The sequence below is a fragment of the Leopardus geoffroyi genome, chromosome D1 (genome assembly GCF_018350155.1).
Source record: "Leopardus geoffroyi isolate Oge1 chromosome D1, O.geoffroyi_Oge1_pat1.0, whole genome shotgun sequence".
Lineage (NCBI taxonomy): Eukaryota > Metazoa > Chordata > Mammalia > Carnivora > Felidae > Leopardus > Leopardus geoffroyi.
In genome coordinates, this window is record NC_059329.1 from 100992725 (window position 1) to 101014437 (window position 21713).

At 37.4% G+C, this 21713-nt stretch overlaps 2 protein-coding genes and 1 pseudogene across 2 annotated transcripts; 2 read left to right on the forward strand and 1 right to left on the reverse strand.

Moving 5' to 3' along the window:
* Window positions 1-388: 388 nt before the first annotated feature.
* Window positions 389-1324, forward strand: LOC123602645 (olfactory receptor 4P4-like). The gene has a single exon (XM_045487106.1). The coding sequence runs from the start codon at window positions 389-391 to the stop codon at window positions 1322-1324; it is 936 nt and encodes a 311-aa protein (XP_045343062.1).
* A 5898-nt stretch (window positions 1325-7222) lies between these two features.
* LOC123600503 lies at window positions 7223-12220 on the reverse strand (annotated as a pseudogene).
* A 3222-nt stretch (window positions 12221-15442) lies between these two features.
* LOC123602646 (olfactory receptor 4P4) lies at window positions 15443-16372 on the forward strand. The gene has a single exon (XM_045487107.1). The coding sequence runs from the start codon at window positions 15443-15445 to the stop codon at window positions 16370-16372; it is 930 nt and encodes a 309-aa protein (XP_045343063.1).
* The last annotated feature ends 5341 nt before the right edge of the window (window positions 16373-21713 follow it).

Consider the following 21713-nt stretch of genomic DNA (forward strand, 5'->3'; position numbering starts at 1 on the left):
CATGCAACAAAGCATTTTTTGACTTAAGCTCAGTTTTAAAACTCTTCTTTGCTACATAATAATGTAATTAACAATGATAGTTTTTAATTTTTTAAATATTTAAATATTTAAAAATCATTACCAGTAAGATTGAGAAAAATACGTCATTATTCCCACTATCCCCATTATAGAATTATTCTGCAATACTTTTATAGACTAAAAGACTTAATGAAAATGATAAGACAGCTTAATTTAATAAATTGAGAATAATTAATATTAATATTATATTCATGTCAAGCTACTTACTAAATTTTATATCATTGTGTTCATACTGTGTCCAACAAATTTATGTTTTCTTTCCTTCAGATACCTAATTCATTTCAGTGTCACATACAGCAAACTCAAGTATATGGAGAGCCAGAGAAACACCTCAGAATTCGTTCTTCTAGGACTTTCGTATGACCAGAACGTACAAATATTTTGCTTTGTGCTCTTCTTATTCTGTTATGTTGCCCTGTTGGCAGGAAACCTGCTGATCCTCGTCTCCGTTCGATGCAGCCCTCTTTTCCACCAACCCATGTACTATTTCCTCAGCCACTTATCCTGTATGGACATCTGCTATACCTCTAGTGTTACACCCAAATTCATTGCTGACCTACGAGGGGGGACAAAAACGATCTCCTACGGTAACTGCATGTTCCAGGTCTTTGCTATGCACTTCTTTGGGAGTACTGAGGTCTTTGTCCTCACAGTCATGGCCTTTGATCGCTACGTGGCTATCTGTAAACCTCTCCACTACCTGCTTATCATGAACAGGACAAGATGCAATCTTCTAGTCTTGGCTGCTTGGGCTGGTGGGGCTCTCCATTCTCTTCCTCAATTATCGATGACCATCCAGTTGCCATTTTGTGGACCGAATGAGATTGATCACTATTTTTGTGACATCTTGCCTTTGTTGAAAGTTGCCTGTACTGATACCTACATCACTGGTGTCCTTGTGGTTGCCAATTCAGGTCTGGTCGCTTTAGTGACCTTCGTTGTCTTATTTGTTTCTTATGTCATTATATTGTTTAGTCTAAGACATCGTTCCGCCGAGGGAAGACACAAAGCCCTCTCCACCTGTGGGTCTCATATCACTGTGGTCATCTTATTTTTTGGGCCTTCAATCTTTGCCTACCTTCGACCTCCGACTACGTTTCCCCAGGACAAAATATTCGCTCTGTTTTACACCATCATCGCTCCTATGTTCAATCCCTTAATCTACACCCTGAGAAATACAGAGATGAAAAGCGCGATGAGGAAAGTTTGGTGTCAAATATTATTTTCGAAAGAAGCACACAATTAATCCGAGGAAACATACAGCTAAGCATCTTTATAAACGAAAAGGGCTTGATGTAACTAGAAAAGCTAAGAAATATTTCTGGGTGGAGCCTGGGTGGCTGATTCGGTTAATCATCTGACTCTTGGTTTTGGCTCAGGTCATGACCCACAGTTCATGAGTTTGAGCCCCGCATCAGGCTCAGCACTGACAGCGTGGAGCCTGTTTGGGATTCTTGCCCCTCCCCCCCGCCCTGCTCTCTCTCTCTCAAATAAAATTTTATATATTGTTTTTTATTTTTAATGCTTTATTATTTATTTATTTATTTATTTATTTATTTATTTATGGAGAGGGGTGGGGGAGACAGAGGGAGAGAGAGAGAGAATGCACAAGTAGGGGGGAGGGACAGAGAGAGAAACTGAAATAGAATCCAAAGCAGTCTCTGAGCTGTCAGCACAAAACCCAGTGTGGGTCTTGAGCTCACAAGCTGTGGAATCATGACCTGAGTCAAAATAAGACGCTTAACTAACGGAACCACTCACGTGCTCCAAAATAATTTTCTTTTAAATGCTGAGATGGGGCGCCTGGGTCGCTTAATCGGTTGAGCATCCGACTTTGGCTCAGCTCATGATCTCACAGTTCATGGGTTACAGCCTGTGTCAGGCTCTGTGCTGACAGCTTGAAATCTGGAAACTGCTTTGGATTCTGTGCCTCCTTCTCTCTCTGCCCCTCCCCTGCTCACACTCTCTCTCTGTCTCTCAGCAATGAATAAACATTTAAAAAAATTAAAAATTTAAATAAAATTTAAAAACGCTGAGAAATATTTCATAGACTTTATATAACATCATTATCATGAATAGAATGCATAAGAAAAAGAATTAGAAAGAAATTTAATGGAATAGCTAAATGAATATGAATTCCCACTTACCAGAATTAATTAAAAACTTAATCTTATGGAGTATTAAGGAGGTGTGGATAGAATCACCTGCAGAAAAAACCGTCTGAGCCAAAGCAAATAAGGCAATGCTATTAAGTCAGTGAATTATAAAGGCAAAAAAATTTTAATGATAATTATAGTAAATAAACTGCGCTTATACACCAGTCCTCAAAATGATACATGTTCTGCAGTAGTGAAGTTGAAATATACAATTAAAATAATGACTTTAACTCATCATGAATGTCTTTATTTCTCCTCTAGTGGCACCCAGAAATCATCTGTGTTACAAAGTAATCAATAGTAGAACCTGTTTTAAAGTGGTTCTTGGTGATCAGTTCTTCTGATTTATATTAAAAATAACAAAAATATCTAGTTAAGACAGAACAAGAATCAATAATTTAAGATAGTCCAAACATAACTATTTCTTATTCCACCTACTGACTAGAATATAAAACATTTGCCCTAAAACTTAAGGGACTGAATAACAAAATGTAAGTGTTGACTAACCCCTACCTGCCTAAAATTGATAAGTGGAAAGTTATTTGATCCAGAACCAAAGACCTTTTCTGTTATAAAGAGAAAAAAAAAAAAAGCCTAGAAGAAGACAAATTAAGATATAGCCTAACACCTAAACAAACCAAAGTACATTTTGCAAGCACATTTTTGGCTGCATATGGATGTTTATAGCTGTTTTATTCATAACTGCCAAACCTTGGAAATAAGCAAGATGCCTTTCCATAGGGGACTAGATAAATAAATTGTCATCCATGTGGACAATTATTATTATTATTATACTGAATATTATAATTATATACTGAATAATATAATTATATATTATAAAGTGAATGAAGACAATCTGGAAAGACTACATAGTTACATGATTTGAACTGTAAGAATCCTGGAAAAGGCAAAGCAATGGAGACATCAAGAACATCAGTGTTTGCCAAGGGTTAGCAGGGGGATCACAAAGCATTGTTAGGTATGTTACTACAGTTGTGGATGCATAAAATGTACTACGCCAAGGGTGAAGTCTAATGGAAACTATAAATTTAGGGAGATAACGATGTGTCAATGCAGATTCCTCTGATTGTAACTAAAGTATCACTCTGGTGGTAGGGCTTGTCTGTGTGTGGGGACAGGGGGTATATGGAACTCTTTGTACTTTCTGCTCAATTTTGCTGTGAACTTAAAACAACTTTAAAAGATAAAGTTGGGGCGCCTGGGTGGTTCAGTCGGTTAAGCCTCTGACTTCAGCTCAAGGTCATGATCTCGTGGTTTGTGGGTTCGAGCCCCACATCAGGCTCTGGGCTGACAGCTCAGAGCCTGGAGCCTGTTTCAGATTCTGTGTCTCCCTCTCTCTCTGCCCCTTCCCTGCTCACACTCTGTCTCTCTCTCTCTCTCTTTCTCAAAAATAAATAAATATCTTAAAAAATGTAAAAAAAAAAAGATAAAGTTTATTGGGGTAGCTAGGTGGTCCAGCGGTTAAACATCTGACTCTTGATTTCAGCTCAGGTCATGATCTCATGGTTCCTGGGTCTGAGACCCACTTCATGCTTTGCACTGACAGCATGCAGAGCCTGCTTGAAATTCTCTTTCTCCTCTCTCTCTGCCCCTCCCCCTGCCCACATGTATGCTCTCTCTCTCTCTCAAAAGAAACTTAAAGCAAATTTAAAAATATAAAGTTTATTAATTAAAATATACACTATGGAACAACAGATACATCAAATCATGTTGTAACTGGAATGAACAGACATCTGAAAAAGATTTTCTACAGAAACCAGAAAAAAAAATTATGAAACACCTTTTTTGCGTGCTTAATAGGATTTAAATAAAGATCACTTAAGAAACACAGCAAATATCATTGTAGAGAAGACGCTAGATAACAGAATTTTATTAAAAAGAAGATTGTTATAAAATGGAAAGTGTTTTAGAATATGTAAATAAAATGCAAGAGTTACAATGAGTCTGTAGACAGTGTATAAAGAGGCATAAAGAACAGAAAACACAATGAGGAAGGTAAAATTAACCAGAACTGTCACAGCAGAGAGGAAGTGGAAAGATGGTTTCAGGATTTATTCATAAAGAAATAAAACTATTGCCAGATTAAAACTCTTCCTCTAGGCATGTTCTAAAATGTTTAATTACTTAGTTGGACCAAATACAATTGTCACTAAAAATGACATAATGGTTCAGATAATTAAACAACAGATTCATTTTAATGGCCTCTTTTAAATGGTGGTTATTTATTTTCATGATCATGCTTTCTTAACATGACTTTCTCTTTTAAAACACGATTAGTGGTCAAAATTATTATTTGCAATCAATATTGATCTAGTGCTAATGACGTTTTCTGATACAAATCTAGACACACATTCCATGTTAATGAGGCTTTAGCTTTCTATAATACTAACAACTTTCATAGAAATCACTTTGGACTTCTTACAGTGAACGTTATGTTTAATAAGTTGAGAGCATTTTCTTTTTTTAAAAAAACAGAGATATGAATGATGTATAGGATTATATTAGTTTCAGATGTACAACAAAATGATATGATTTATTGCAAAATAATCACCACAATAAGTCTAGCTAACATCCATTCCCACAGACGTTTGCACGTTATTTTCTTGTGATGAGAGCTTTTAGACTCTACACTTTCTCACTCATTTTTATTACACAAAATCCTGCCAGAAGATTTGAAATTGTAGAGTTTTTAATTATTCCATATCAGAATTTAAGATACATCTCGAGATTTCAATAGTAAATTCCAAGCATATTTTGCTATCACTTGAGGCTTAAACTATTTACAAAAATTATATCCACTTCTATGTTTATTGATGTGAATATATTGACAAAAATTGCATGTTATAAAAAGAAAGAAAACATAAATGGAAAAAAAAAGAGAAAGACCTATTTTTGACATATAAACTCAGAGGTATTAAAGACTATCCTGTGAAATGTAGCTAAAGCCTTTTGCGGCAAATTCTTCTTGAGTTGTTAACAGCATTCAAATTCATGCTTGCAACTTTAGAATATCTCAATTTTTTAAAAGTCACATGCAGAAAATATGCTATTTTATATTCATGAATGAGCTTTGTACAGCTCATCAGCATAAACTGTCAAGGATTTCAGGGCATCAATATGCGGCTTAAAAGAAGTACTTATATGATACATTTGTATAGAATTTTAAATAAAATGTCTTAAACATTGTAATGGCATATTCTCATGAATAAGTTTTTACATGGATTTAATTTTTTAATTTTTTAATTAAAAAAATTTTAATGTTTACTTTTATTTCTGAGAGAGAGAGACCGAGTGCGAGCAGGGGAGGGGCAGAGAGAGAGGGAGACACAGAATCGGAAGCAGGCGTCAGGTAAATTTTATTTTTTAACCGATTTAAGTTGGCAGAAACATTACACAAAAAGTACAGTGATTTCCCATATAGAAGTTCAGCCCCCTCACAGTTTCTATCTCCTAACATTTCATATTAGTGCGGTACATTTGTTACCACTGACAAACCAATATTGATGCTGTTTTCCTAAAGTCTGTAGCTTACTTTAGGATTTGCTCTTGGTGTGGTCGGGTTTTGTGGATTTTGACCTATGCATTATATCATATATCCACCACCATCCAAAACAGTTTCCTTTCCTGAAAAATGCCCTGTGCTCCACTGACTTACCCTTTTTTCTCTCATCCTGAATCTCTGTCACCCACTGATTTTCTTTCTTTCTTTTTTTTTTTTTTAACAATTTCCACAGTTTTTCTTTTTCCAGAAAGGGAATTCATAATTCATTTCTGTGATATCAATATTTCTGTTTCAAAGCCTAAATATCTTCCTTGGGATTATCTCATGTATTGCTTTAATAATTAATATTTTAAAAATCACTATTGTCTCTTGCTTGCACTCTCCCCTTCTGCCACATAAATATGTCAATCGTCCTTAATTTCGGTCATCTATGCTACAGTCTTAATAACTAATATTATAAACAAATTAGTATAATTAGTATGATTCAAGGGGAACCTAACACCCTCAAAGTTAGGCGGAATCAATATGAAAGCATGTAGATTTTACCAAGAGGATACAATTATGATAATAAACCCAACCACCAAAGCCTTCCCAGTATCAGAGAACTACCTCAGAAACATGAATTTTCTCACCAACTCCTGTTACTGTTCTAGAAGGATGTCGGTAAACACATCATAAGATTTCAGAATATAACCCCAAGGACTGGAAGGGAGATGATTAGATTGCATACTATCCTTTACAACTTGAAGCTCCTGTTATTACTTGAAACTGATACTTTCTGTCAAGTCAAGAAGAACTAAATTGAAGGCTAACGGTCAGAGACGATGAGACGGAAATGCCTGATGAAGGACACTGGATGAGGGAAAGCCTGCCAGTCTGTGGTTGTGAGTCTAGAGGGTGGGACAGAAGAGCAGAAGACACCAGGAGTCGACATGAAGAAGGGCAGGGAAAGCACTAGATCAGAACCACAAATTTTTAGACGAGACAGGTGGAGACAGAACGGTGAAGGGTATCTAAGTTGTAGACCTTACATACCTGTTTGTACCTTATGCTATCTATTCCTCTACGTAAAACCGACTTAACACCAACCGGTCTGTGTTCAGATTGCTTACTTTCCTGAAAGAAGTGGTGTTCATGCCCCCAGGACAGGATTATATTAGCTCAACCATGAGAAGATTATATTCTTGGGGCATCGGGTGGCTCAGTCGGTTAAGCGTCCGACTTCGGCTCAGGTCATGATCTCACGGTTCATGGGTTTGAGCCCTGTGAGGGGCTCTATGCTGACACCTCGGAGCCCGGAGCCTGCTTCACATTCTGTGTCTCCCTCTCTCTCTCTCTGCCCCTCTCATGCTTGTGCTCACTCTCTCTCAAAAATAAACAAATAAACATGAAAAAATATTATATTCTTTATAGGCTTCTAGGTATGCCCAAACTATGAAGAAATACTTGAAGCTTCCATTCATTTTTAGCCATCTGAGATCAACTTCTTGTGCCATAATTTCCCATGGTACTTTTCACTGCTGCATTCTTCAGCATATAAATCAGAGGGTTGAGCAAACATTTCCCATTTGTATAAAACACAGCTATCATCTTTTTTTTTTAAGTTTATTTTTGAGAGAGTGACAGAGCACGAGTGGGGGAGGGGCAGAGAGAGAGTGAGACCCAGAATCTGAAACAGGGTCCAGGCTCTGAGTTGTCGACACAGAGCCGGTGGCAGCCAGATGCTGCTGGTCGCAGCCGTACGGTGGGGCCTGACCATGGGGCCAGACCCTGGGGCTTGAACTCATGAGCCGCAAGATCATGACCTGGGCTGAAGTCGGACCCTTAACTGACCGAGCCACCCAGGCGCTCCAATCACAGCTGTCATCTTATCCATGGGGAAGGTGGTTGCAGGGCGTGTGTATATAAATATGCAAGGACCGAAGAACAAGATGACCGCAATGATGTGGGAGACACAGGTGGAGAGGGCTTTTCTCCTCCCTTCAGCACTGTGGTTTCTCAGAGAATACAAGATATTAACATAGGAGCACATCAGCATGACAAAACTCAGGGTACAAATGGCCCCGCTATTGGACACCAAGAGTAGATTGATTACGTACGTGTCTGTACAGGCGAGTTTCAACAATGGCTGCAAGTCACAAAAATAGTGATCGATCACATTGGGACCACAGAAGGGTAAACTCAAGGCCAGAAAAATCTGAGCTAAAGAATGTACACAGGACCCCACCCAGGCCATAGCCACCAGCACAGCACAGACCCGTGGACTCATGATGGTTGTGTAGTGCAGGGGCTTACAGATGGCCACATAGCGGTCAGCGGCCATGAGGATAAGAATGAAGATCTCCAGGCAGCCAAAGAAATGGAACAGGAAGACCTGTATCACGCACTCACTGAAAGAGATAGTGGTCTTTTTTTAAAGGTCATCCACAATCATTCCAGGGGCTACGGAAGTACAGAAGCAGGTGTCAGATAAGGATCGGTGGGCTAGGAAGTAGCACACGGGACTCCTGAGTTCCCTGGAGGGCCTTGACAGTGATAATGATCAGAACGTTACCCAGCAACATGCCCGAATAGAGAAGCAAGAAAATGACAAACACTGTTTTTCTCCTAACAGGATCCCCTGTCAACTGGAGCAGAAAAATTTAACATTATTCAGCTGCATGATCATGAGTGAGAAGGGGAAGTGTGAAAAGATTTGTCTGCGAAAAAATAAAGAAATTGATTTATGGTGTGCTAGGAGACGTTATGGAATATTTTAAGCAAAATAATTCATGATACCGTGTGTGACTGTGGGATATTTTCAGCAAAAATAAATATTCCTCATCAGGTACATTTTGTGGGTGTTTTTTTTCCATGTCACTACAGTATTTTGTTTTTAATTTTTAATGACCACTTCAATGGGCATTATGAGTCCCAAATTATCTTACTAGTGTGATACCTTTCTCAGCACTCCTCAATGTTTATTTACTTTGAGAGAGAGAGAGAGAGAGAGAGAAGGGGCAGAGAAAGAGGGAAACACAAACCAAAGTAGGCTCCAGGCTCTGAGCTGTCAGCACAGAGCTGGACGCGAGGCTCCAACTCACAGACTGTGACATCATGACCTGAGCTGACGTTGGATGCTTAACCCACTGAGCCACCCGGGGAACCCCTAGCACTCTTCAAATATAACCCCCTGCTAGATTTGACATGATTCTGATTGATTTTGCCAATTCAGTGATTATAAAATTAAGTTATGTGGCCCCATACTATTATTTCCTTCTTTATTTATATTTTAAATACATTTAATAAATACTGGGGTCCTGTTTTGCATCGTATATCGCTCAGCTTATAGGATTTGACTGTTCTTGGAGGTTCATGAAGATTCATGTGACCTCACATGCCACTCCCAATCTTATAAAGAATGTCCTTTTGATGCATATGTTTATATATCACGTATTTGTTACACGTATTTTTATAAATGTATTATTTGTAAATCCAACATCTTCTGCTTCTCTGCATACCTTCTCACATATAGCAGCTTTAAAGGAGGAACAGGAAATACAGCATTTAAATAATATGTTGGAAATTTCAAGCATATTTGTGATATGTAGGACTTGATCAATACAAATGAACAGAAGTGAATATTCTTTCATATTTGAAAATATCTCACATATCCCTGTTTCTGTTTTGCTTTCTCCAATTTCTGAACGGCAACCTGAGAGCCCTCAGAGCCTCTGGATATACATTTGTAAGTGAAAGGAGAGAGATAAACTTCATCGTTCATATATTCAGAAATCAACTTTTTAACGTAAGCGTCTCAGATCTTGGGTGGCTGTGTATGGGTATCACCTGGCATTTGGGTGTAGGACCAGATCATGATTGTAGCCCCTTAAGCTGCACATTCACGGAATAGAGCAGAGAAGCAGAAATGGGAAGAAGATGTGATTTTAAAAAAAACATAGCATATAGTCAGTAACTGATTGATTCCTAATTCTTTTCAGTCCTGGCAAAGTCAATGATCACTTTGAAATGTTGGGGTGGTTGAGTGACTCAGTCGATTGAGCATCTGACTTCGGCTCAGGTCATGATCTCGTGGTTCATGGGTTCGAGCCCCGCGTCGGGCTCTGTGCTGACAGCTCGGAGCCTGGAGCCTGCTTGGGATTCTGTGTCTTCCTCCCTCTCTGCCCCTCCCCTGCTTGTGTCTGTCTCTGTCTCTCTCTGTCAGAAACAAACATTAAAAAAAATAATAAATGTTATTTCTTTCAATGAATATTTTTTTTTAATGTGAAATGTTTTCTTGACCAAAATTTCAAGAAAAGCCTTTCTTTAAGGTCTTGCTTATCAAGATGATGTTGGAAGGGACACTATATGCAAATGCCAATATAAACTGAAATGTGGTGTATTTAAATATAACCTGGAGAACTTCCTCTTCCTATTGTGTTCCTCCCCAATCTCATCCATACTTCCAATAAATTGCCTTACAATATTTTCATGACCATCATTTCAAGAACAAAACCCTTTTCTTTTTTTTCAATTAATTATGTATGTGCTTGTGACAATCTTAGAGACTCTCGCTCAAAAAATAAAAAATAAATAAAAAGGAAACTAACGTGTGTGGTTATGAACCACGTATGACACTGGGGTATTTCATACTATTTCTTGTATTCCTCATTGTATTTCTGAGTTATATGATATTACCTAATTATATCATACAGGAAATGAGGCTTAGAGAGTTTAGCAATTAGCCCAACATTCACAAAGGTTATGGAAGAGAGCAAGGTAGTTCTGTTTCCTGAGCTCTTTTTAAGATTTGGCATCTAGGAAATAAAGACATTTAATAAAATTGGTAAGACTAATGTTTGAATACTATCCTTGCTTATACTTGGCAGTAGATTTCTCTTACAACCTTGGCAAGATTGGTCAGGTTTTCAATCCTACATATCAACTCCAAATAATTACAATAAAATTAAAAAAAAAAGAGAAATCCAAGGGGACATTTCACTTAATATCAAACTTCTTAATATAAGAAATATTTGGGGAACTGGTTTCCTGTTTTAAATTATCTATCCATCTATCTATCTATCTATCTATCCGTTTTGGGGGAGAGAGAGAGAGAATGGGGGGAGGGAGAGAATCCCAAGCAGAGTTTGTTTTGTCAACACAGAGCCTGAGGTGGGGCTCCCTGCCCCAAATTATGAGATCACGACCTGAGCTGAAATCAAGAGTTGAACGTTTACCTCACTGAGACACCCAGGTGCCCTGGTTTCCTTTTTATATTCAGATGGTTACTGCTATAGAAATGTAGCGGTAATAAATCAGATCAATTCACAAATCCTTCTATTTTCTACATCTCCACATTTTCACCTCTTTCTTGTGGCTATTGTCACCACTTTTGGAAAGGGATAGGGAAAAAGGATGAAGCAAAATACTAACATATTTCTCCTAATGTGCAAACTCATCTAGATGAAAATGTGGATAATCTTGGAAAACCTGTATAGGCACAGAAAGTTTTCTGTATAGATTTCTCCCTTAATTTCTTGTCAGGTTCCATTTACTGTGGAGCCAACCAGAACCTTGATTAAATAGTCATCATTTAGGGGCACCTGGGTGGCTCAGTCGGTTGAGCATCCGACTTCAACTCAGGTCATGATCTCATGGTGTGTGAGTTTGAGCCCCGCATCAGGGTCTGTGCTGCCAGCTGGGAGCCTGCAGCCTGTTTCGGATTCTCTGCTGTGTCTCCCTGTCTCTCTGCTCCTCCCCTGCTTGCACTCTGTCTCTGTCTCTGACTATCTCTCTCAAAAATAAATAAACATTAAAAAAATTAAAAAAAATAGCCATCATTTGATGTACTTTGAAAAATGATATAATACTATAGGAGGTTTACTTTGATGTTGGTTTTTACATGTGAGTGAAATGGTAAATTAGGAAAAGTGAGCTAATCAAGGAGAGAAGCAGATGTCTAAGACATTACAGAGATTAGGTTTTCTCCTCAAGGTTGGCATTTATCTATGTGACACTCTTTGAGCAAATGTGTGTTGTGTGCCTAATGCCAAACACAGACATCAGTGTCATGATATTCAGTCTCTTGAAAATATGGGCAGTCTAGCAGAGGAGAAAGAGAGAGAGATGCAAAAGATCAAACGGAGGTCCTAAAAGGTGGTACAAGAGTATCTGTGATAATTAAGAGAACGTGCTCTTTGGCCGAGAGGAATGAGAAGTCCTCATGCAGGAGGTGTGTTTGAGATCAGCTTTAAAAAAGGATAGGTCTGAAATAAGAGAGCATGCTCACTGGAAGGAAACCACAAGCAAGAACCAAAGGGAAAGAACTACCAGGCTTTTTCAATAAAAAAAATTTACCTTAATGGCAATACATCCTTAAAAAACTTACCTCAAATGGAAGTGTGTTAAAAAATACATGCATCCTCTTCCTCCAGAGAATGATAAAAACACTATATGGGAACGGATGGGTATCATTTCTTAACATAACGGCCAGATCTAGAGTTTGATCCCCAGATGATAGCCAAGGGTAAAAGAAAGTCAAATTGCATCAACAGCAGATCTCAGTCACTAAGGACCAAGGATCTCAGTCACCAAGGACCAAGGATCTCACGCTGCAGAGGTACCTTTTTTTGCAAGGCATTTGCCATCTGGTTGTAAATCTGCCGTAGTAACTTGGATCTAAGAGGATAATGACCGGTGAATTGATTACTTGGGGACATAAAATAATTAACTCAAACTAAATAAGCAATACCTTGGGAGGAAACACATGTACTTGGAGGATATAAACAATATTTGAAATTTTATTTAGCATTGGTTTCAAGGCTGAAGCCCTGAGGAATAATGCAGTGATACAAATACTGAGTCTGTATAAACTGGGATTTGACTAGTTTTGGGAAACTAAGTACTCGTCTTGCCTTCAAGCTTTTTTCTTTCCTGAGGTGTGACCTCCTATCATTTGTTTGAAATGAAGGTATGATAGGTGGTGGTAGTGAAAAATAAAATGCATGAATTTTCTAACTTTTTATGTGTGCATCGAAGGAAATTAGGCAGTGAAACTCATGGGTAACACTCACTGAGCTGATTAAAATTCCAAATCGGAAACTTGAAAGATAATCATTCAAATAGTTAAAGAATGCAATTTCAGTGAAGAGAGGACATTAAAAAATATAAAAGGACAGACTCAAAGTCAGTGCAAAGAAAAAGAAAACGGTGAGTAATTTTTTACCATTATTCTGCATAAATCTGTAATACTTTTGAAAAAATATTTTTAACTATTATGTTAGGAAAACATTAATTAGCAGCTAATTTTAAAGTAGACTTTGCTGTGAATTCTATACTCTAAAACTTTTTGGTTTAAGAGAAGACTAAATTGAAAGATCTTGGTTGTCTACTGAGGGTAGCATGACACATTCTAGAAAACTGAGATCAAAGTCATGTGCGAATTCTGCCTTTTTTATTGGATGACTGCACATCAAAAAGACCAATTATTATAACTTTAGGGAGATGGTCAGTAAGATATTGACCACAAATAAAGTAATTTTATTTCTGGAAAAGACATATGATAGGATAATCGAGGCTAGTGCCTTCATTCTTCCTAAGAAACTTATTATCCAAGAGTGTATGGGGTCCCAAATGCAAGGTGTGGCAATATTAGGGCATGCACTCAAATATTTTTCTCCAACGATTTTTGCTATGTGGCCAATAGCTAAGCATGCAATATCACTACTCATGCTTGAGAGAATAAGAAATATATTGCTTCCCACAAAAGCATGTGAGCTGTACATTTGTTTCTTTCCAGAGTTGGCTTATTTATTCCAGAATCCTGAACTGATTTGGTGTGTGGTTTTTCATGGAGACTTGAGCCTATCTTATAGTTCTGTGTTTCCATTGACACATTTTCCATTTAAATGTGAGTGGCTAAAATGGGACCATGATCCATTCAGGAGAGATCCTGGTTTTGTCTGGAACACTCAGAAATGTATGCAAATTTCCGAGTTGGGCCAGCCGGGGTTCGTGTTAAATTTATGTTGTTGCTTCATTATTTCTCCCTTGAAAGGATGTAGAGTGAGGTATTAAGAAACACAAGCACCGGAGATGGAAAACTCAGGTTATAAACCCTTGTTTGCTATATACTAATGTGCTACTATGTACAAGTGCCTTAACCTCTGTAAACTAGAATAATTCGAAGTTATTTTTCTTTGTGTACATTAATTTAAATACAATAATACTATCATGTGTGCACTATTTTATTTTTTTGAAAGATGTTTCTCATCTATAATCAAAGCTAAGTCTCAGAACCAGTCTGAATTATATAGAGCAGGGTATATTTTCCCAGGTTTCAAATGAAGAAAAACTTCTTAAAAGAAATTAACTGCTTTGCGAAGGTCCTATATGAAGTTAGTGGCTAAATTAAGGCGTGTAACCAGGGATTTACCTCAAATTACAATGAATGATTCGATTATACACATAATATTTTTAAAGAGATTAAAATATGTGCCAGGCAATCATAGTAGCCGTATGTCTGTGAAGAAGTTGAACTGATGTCAGGAAATTAAGCATAGCTGTAGCCTTCTGAGCTGAGACAAATAGAGATTAAGTAATATTATTAGCGAAGTCCTAATAAATGCAGACGGACTGATGAAATGGCTTTGCTTGAGAACATTCTAAGCCTTTCTTCGCTTATAGACTTAAAATTATGTAAAAAGCCTTTATGCTTGACCAAAGATAAGAAACATATTTCAAGTATGTTTAATGAAGGATTCAAGCCAGTAATATATTCAGTATTATAATTTTATGCAAATTAAAATAGCCTCTTTAACTTATTGGTTAATATCAGTATAATCTGATTTGGGGAATCATCCTGAAGTTATTTCTCTATAATTTTTTCTTAAACTCATTCAAGTTCTTAAAATTCCACTATGGAAATTAATGTTTTTGTTTTAAAATTCCATCTGCCTTACAGCAGGATTATTCGTTGTGTGGGTGACCATGTTAATTTGCTCAGTAATAGAAAGGGTTGAAGAAGAAACTTAAATAGGAATTGATAGAGAAGCCAGGTACGGTATAAAGTTAGGGCTGAAAATACATAGGATGAAAATGCAGACCTCATGAAGATATCTGGTCAAGGTTGAGCATAAGAGTATAAAAATACTTGATGGCACACATTGCTAAGCAGTCAGTACCATGTTTTCAGGAGCATCTAAGTTTTGATTCTGGATTGATCACAGGCAATCATGTTGACTAAGCTAGACATTGATCACAATTTTCTATTAGGTCGTGGATTCTCCTTAGAGAGTCATTTTAATGGAATACTTGATTTTTTTAATATTTATTTATTTATTTATTTATTTATTTATTTATTTATTTATTTATTTTGGGGGGCTGAGGGGAGGGTCAGAGAGGGAAGGAGAGAATCCCAAGCCTACTCCACACTGTAAGTGTGAAGCCGGATGCAGGGCTTGATTTTATAAACCCCGAGATCATGACTTGAGCCAAAACCAAGAGTCAGTCACTTAACCGACTGAGCCACCCAGGCGGCCCTTTGAATACTTGATTTTTATTCTCTGACATATTTGAATGAGGCATATTAAAGCTAGTAAATTCCTTGAATAGGATATGATTATCATTCTACCCACGAGAAGCTTCAGATATGGCCTCATGAATTGTATATTTCAGGTGATTTCATGGATGCTATCTACGTTGGACCATGGATCAAAGCAATAATGTCACTGTATTTATTCTCTTGGGACTTTCCAAAAACAAGAACATTGAAACCCTTTGTTTTGTGTTATTTTTATTTTGCTACATTGCTATTTGGATAGGAAACTCACTCGTAATAATTTCCATCATGGGCAGTCAGCTAATTGAGCAACCCATGTATTTTTTCCTTAATTACCTCTCACTCTCCGACCTTTGCTACACATCCACCGTGACACCCAAACTAATGACTGACTTGTTGGCAGAGAGGAAGACCATTTCCTACAGTAGCTGCATGACACAACTCTTTAGCACACATTTATTTGGAGGCATCGAGATCTTCATCCTCACAGGGATGGCCTACGACCGCTACGTGGCCATCTGCAGGCCCCTGCACTACACGGTCATCATGAGCAGACAGAGGTGTAACGCAATCATCACAGCCTGCTGTACTGGGGGGTTTGTACATTCTGCCAGCCAGTTCCTTCTCACCATCTTCTTGCCTTTCTGTGGCCCCAATGAGATAGATCACTACTTCTGCGACGTGTACCCTTTACTGAAACTAGCCTGTTCTAATACACACCTCATAGGTCTCCTAGTCATTGCCAATTCAGGCCTAATTGCTTTGGTGACCTTCGTCGTGCTGATGTTGTCTTACTTTTTTATACTGTGCAGTGTCAGGGCTTACTCCGCAGAGAGTCGCAGCAAGGCTCTTTCCACCTGCAGTGCTCACATCACAGTTGTGGCTTTGTTTTTTGCACCTGCACTGTTCATCTATATTAGACCAGCCGCAACGTTTCCAGAAGACAAAGTGTTTGCTCTTTTCTATACCATCATTGCCCCCATGTTCAACCCTCTGATCTACACGTTGAGAAACACAGAGATGAAGAAAGCCATGAAGAAAGTGTGGTGTCGTCATATACTCTTGGAAGGAAAGTAGTTTTGCCGATGCTTTTCGGACTTTCAGGCCATGGTTCCTCGAAACCCAGGACGTGGATGAGATCCATTCTTATCAGCTCCTGGCCTTGCTGCGTGGAGAGATAAGTGGGTGAGCAGGAAGCACACCCTTCTGATGTTTTATGATCCTATGGTAACAGCTCACCAACAAATTGAGTATCGTTCTTATTCAGATGTTCTTCCACTTGACATAGTCATTAAGAATTGTGTTTATGTGATATGAAATTAATGATATTTTAAAGACGAAAGATTATAGCACTATTTGGCTCTTGTGCCAAAAAAAAAAGATAAAATGGAGCATGTGTGTTTTCACACCTTAATGCTAAAGAGCCGAATAAAATATCACCTTCCACTTTTCAGCTTTTTACTCAACTCTAAATACAGAAAATTGCACTTATTGTTTTTGTATGGTTCATGCATTCCCACAAACTGAGCGGTATCCGGTAATCAGTAACCAGATGAAGGGTTAGAAATTACCAGTGCACCTGAAGTCCTCCTCATTTCTCTGCATAATTACTAACCTCCCAAAGGTAATTGCTATCTTTGTCTCTAAATCAACTGGTTTTACATGCTCTTGTATTTTGTGGAAAAATAGTGATGCTGATCACACTCTTAGCGTCTGCTCATTACGTTTGTGAGATCCATTCCTCATGTTTTGTGTATTTTCTGAGTGTCTTCATTGATATATACTGTTTCATTGTATGAGTATGTAACAGTTAATTTATCCATTCCCTTGTTTCTAGACATTTGGGTAGTTTCCCATTAAGATCATTATGAGTAGCTGCTTTGAATATTCATGAACATTTCTTTTGGTGAATACCGACCCTCTAATTGTTTCTTTAACAAGCTTTATATTGTAATTAAGACTTAACATTTTAAGGCAGTGGTTGTATGCTTGTGTTAATACTTTCCTAATACATTACTGGCATAAAACTATGTTAAATAAAAAATTATCAATAGAAAACCACTAGAATGAATGCAATAAATGGCTTAGAAATATGTAAAACTTTTGGCACTTCTAGGACCCTCACAATAGGGTATGTAATATGTTAATTAATACAAACCAACCTGTCTATCATAGATACACAGCTCTTAGAAAGAAGAAAACTCTTAGGAGATCATTCATAACTCAGAACAACCCCCAGAAACAGAGCATTAGGTTATGTTAGCAAGATTCACACATAAGTGGTCACAATTAGGAAATTGTAATACGTAAGATATTCACTGGAATATATGAATTTGCTTGTCATAATGAGCATGACTAGCAAAATTCTTTAGCTCGTGAAAGTGAAAAAAATATTTTGGGGGGCTCCAAATAAGGGCAGTGGTTCCAGATAAGAAAGGTAGGCTCTACATAACATGCCATTATTGGATTGTCACCCATCCATATACATGTGCAGAAATGCACAGTGTAGTAAATAACATCTTCCAGGGGCTACTGTCTCTGCCAAAATTAGAATAAACAGGCTTGAACAGAACAAAATAAGAGAGGTAATATTTAATTTTTGTTTAAAAGTATCTGATCACACAGCAAAACTACCGATAGAGGAGGAAGTAATGTGAGAAACAGCTTTAAGCGGAATACATCATACAATGACAGCTTTTATGGCAGTTATCAGAGACAAATAGAATATGATTGTAGTTATTATATAAAAATAAAAAAATAATATGAAAAGCATGATATTGTATTAGGATTCTCAAAATTGTCCAGGGTGTTAAAATAATTTAGGAAATAAAAAAAAGAATATTTTAATTGTAAACTTGATGGATAAAACAGAGTAGCTATATCTTAAGAAAAACTCAGTAAATAAAATTTCAGATGTTAACAAATTACCAGAACACAGAATTAGAGAGGAGAATGATAGAAAAAAAAATAGATCTCTTAAGAGACATCATGAATGAAGTAAGAGAAAGCAACCTATGTTTGTCAGACTCTAGTGTTTGGGTAATAGTGAGACAAAAATATTTTTAAAAAGGCAAGTATTAGTATTTTTTGAGAACTGATGAAAATAATCTTCAGAAAATATTCAGAGGAGGGAGAAAGAGTTGCTTTTTAAAAAAATTTTTGTAAACATTTATTCATTATTGAGAGACACAGAGAGACAGAGCATGAGCAGGGGAGGGGCAGAGAGACAGAGGGAGACACAGATTCTGAAGCAGGCTCCAGGCTCTGAGCTGTCAGCACAGAGCCCGATGCGGGGCTCAAACCCACAAACCATGAGATCATGACCTCAGCCAAAGTCAGATGCCTAACTGACTGAGCCACCCAGGCGCCCCAAGAGTTGCTCTTACGAAGAATCATAGAAAACACTATTACCAATTAATAATAATTTAAATCATTGAGTAGAAAACAAAATCATTGAGTAGAAAACAGAAGATAATGGAATTGCGTAATGAAAGTACTAAAAGAAAAATGTCACCCTTGGCTTCTGTATTTTTGTAAGAAGAGTAAAATGAGGACTTTTCAGTTCAATGAAACAACAGTGAAAAACAAGAATTGACTACAAACCTACACTCACTAAAAGAAGTTGTGAAGGACGTTTTCATTAAAAGGGAAGAAGTCTGAGAAGAAAGAGGATCCCCGGAGGAACGGATAATGATGGAAATGGTAGACTTATTTATAAACCTAGAAATAGTATTAAAATAGCCATCTTGTCTAAAACATGAGATGAAACATAGAAGAGAGGACAAGATCATGGCCCACGACATATTATGAGATGGAAGAAAATGATCAGAAGAAAAGGGTTGTAAGTACCATGTACCATTCAGCGGGACGGGGGCAGGGGAGGGGGGTGATAATGTCAGGTTCAGACACTTGTTAGCATCAATGTACAGCCATGATTTCTCACATGTAGCTAAAATAACAGGAAAGAGACAGGCCGGTGGAAGGTGGTTCAGTAGGTAGACAGGTAAAAATACACTGGAGGAATGAAAGGAGACCCATCCAATTAAAAAGTAAAAAAAAAAAAAAAAAAGAAAAAAAAAAGAAACGAAAAAAACAAAAAAACAAAAAAAACAAGGAGGGAAAAAATAGACATATTGGGAAAAGTTGAAAAAAAAAGGAACAAAAAGTCATGGTAAGAAGGTAATCCAAATATATAAGACAAAATGAACACAATGGACTAAATTGAAGGCAAAGATTATCATAATAGATTAAAATATAGTCCTGCGCTTTTACAAAGGATATTATATGGCATGAAATTTGGAACTACGATCATGAAAAGGAGAGAGCAGGCAAACGCATTAGCACTTGACCCTCCTGATGCCTCAGAAGCAGACATTTGCCGAGAGCCTCTTGGTTCACAAGGCCTGACTATATCGGAGCACTCCCCACTCAGCACCAGCCAGCCTACAGCCATGAAAGTTTGTTTACTAGGCTCTTCTGTGAAAGACCACTGCATACTCCAAGCCTCGCGCAGCCCCCCATTTAGCTGCTTCTCTGCACTCAAGCTAAGCAGAGCCGTCCAGAAGCCTGCACAGTACTGCATTCGAGAGGCACGTCCCGCTTTGCTGGGTGACTGGCTTTTCTGGCAGCATCTACAATCTCACTTTTTCCAACCATGTCTGAATCCCAACTTTGGCAACGGTTCTCCTCTTCCAAGTTCATTCTTTGGGTACTCTTCCTCAGTCCTAGGTTACTTTTAACACTTGTATTCAAGTATCACTGACCTACAACAGACAGCACATATTTAAAATGTCCAATCTCATTAAGTTGTGACATAAGTATACACCTGGGAATCCACCACCATAATCGAGATGGTGAGCGTATCCCTCCCTCTGAAAAGTTTTCGATGTGCTTTGTGTCTTTATAGACGAGTTTGTGTCCTCTAGATCTTTGCGCAAATTTATCATACAGTATATATTCTATGTTGGCCGGCTTCTTTCTGTATAATTATTTGGAGATTAATCCATACTGTTGCATGCCTCAGCCATTGATTCCTTTTTTATTGCTGAGTAGTATTCCACTCTGCAAATTCCACAATCTTGGGTTGTTTCCACTATTTGGCTCTTACAAATAAAGCTGCTCGAAAACATTCATGTGTAAGTTTCTATGTGAACATATGCTTTCAGTTCTGTTAGGCAAATATTTATGTAGGGAATGGTTGGTCATCTGTAGGTATACGTTTAACATTTTAAGAAACTACCTAACTGGTTTTTCAAGGTGGTTATACCCGATTACCTCCCCACAAGAAGTTTATGAATGTTCTCATTGCTCTTTTGCCCTTCATATACTAAGTTTCTTAATTTAGCCATTTTGAAACATGTGAACTGATATTTCGTTGCTACTTTAATTTGCATTTCATAAATAACTAATGATGTTGAGCAGATTTTCATGCACTTATTTTGACATGACTAAAATGCTGTGATGCCTTTTGGTGAAATGTCTTTTCAAATCTTTTGCCCATCTTGAAGATTTTCACGTAAGTGGCTGAATTTTTAGACATAAAATAGTTTATACTATTCTTATGTAGACTTTTAATATTGCAAAATTTGTAGTGATGCCAATTCTCTCATCCTTGATATTGATAATGTGTGTCTTCTTTTCTGTGCTCCTGACCAATCTGGCCAGAGGCTTATCAACTTTATTGAATTTCTTTAATAGATTTTTGTGTTCAATTTTCCCAATTGGTTTTCTTTTGTTTTTCATGGATGTTTACTTTGATCTTTATCATGTCCTTTTTTCATGCTGGTGTACTTTTCTCTTCTTTTTCTAATCTTAAACTGGCAGCTGAGGACATTAATTGGAAACCTTCTTTTCCAGTATAGATATTTTGTGCAATAAATTTCCCTCCACATCCTGTATTCACAGGATCCCACAAACTCTGATATATATATTTTTTTCCTTTCCCATTCATATAAAGGGACTTCCTAATTTCCCTTTTGATTTCTTCTTGACCCATGAGGTTACTTGAAAGTGTGCTATTTGATTTCCAGATATTTGGAAATTTCCTAGATTTCTTTCTATTTCTAATTTGATTCCACTGTAATCAAAAAACATACTTCGAAAGACTAGAGTCCTTTTATTATTGAAACTTGCTTCAGGACCCAGAAAATGATGTGTCATAGTAAATGTTCTGAGTACACTTAGCAAGAATATGTGTTCTGAGTTAGATGAAGTACTTCATGTAGACAAAAGTCAAGACAGTTGATGGTTTTGCTCATCCACTATATTTTGCTGATTTTCTGTCTACTTGTTCCATTACTTATTGACAGATGAGTTCTGAAATATTCAACTATATTGTGAATTTCTCTATTTTCCCTTTAGATTCTATAAGTTGTTGTTTTATGAATTTTGAAGCCCTGTTATTGGGGTCACAAACATT

What these genes read in the sequence shown, in the direction of transcription:
- LOC123602645 (XM_045487106.1), top strand. Translation starts at nt 389, where the DNA reads ATGGAGAGCCAGAGAAACACCTCAGAATTCGTTCTTCTAGGACTTTCG.
- LOC123602646 (XM_045487107.1), top strand. Translation starts at nt 15,443, where the DNA reads ATGGATCAAAGCAATAATGTCACTGTATTTATTCTCTTGGGACTTTCC.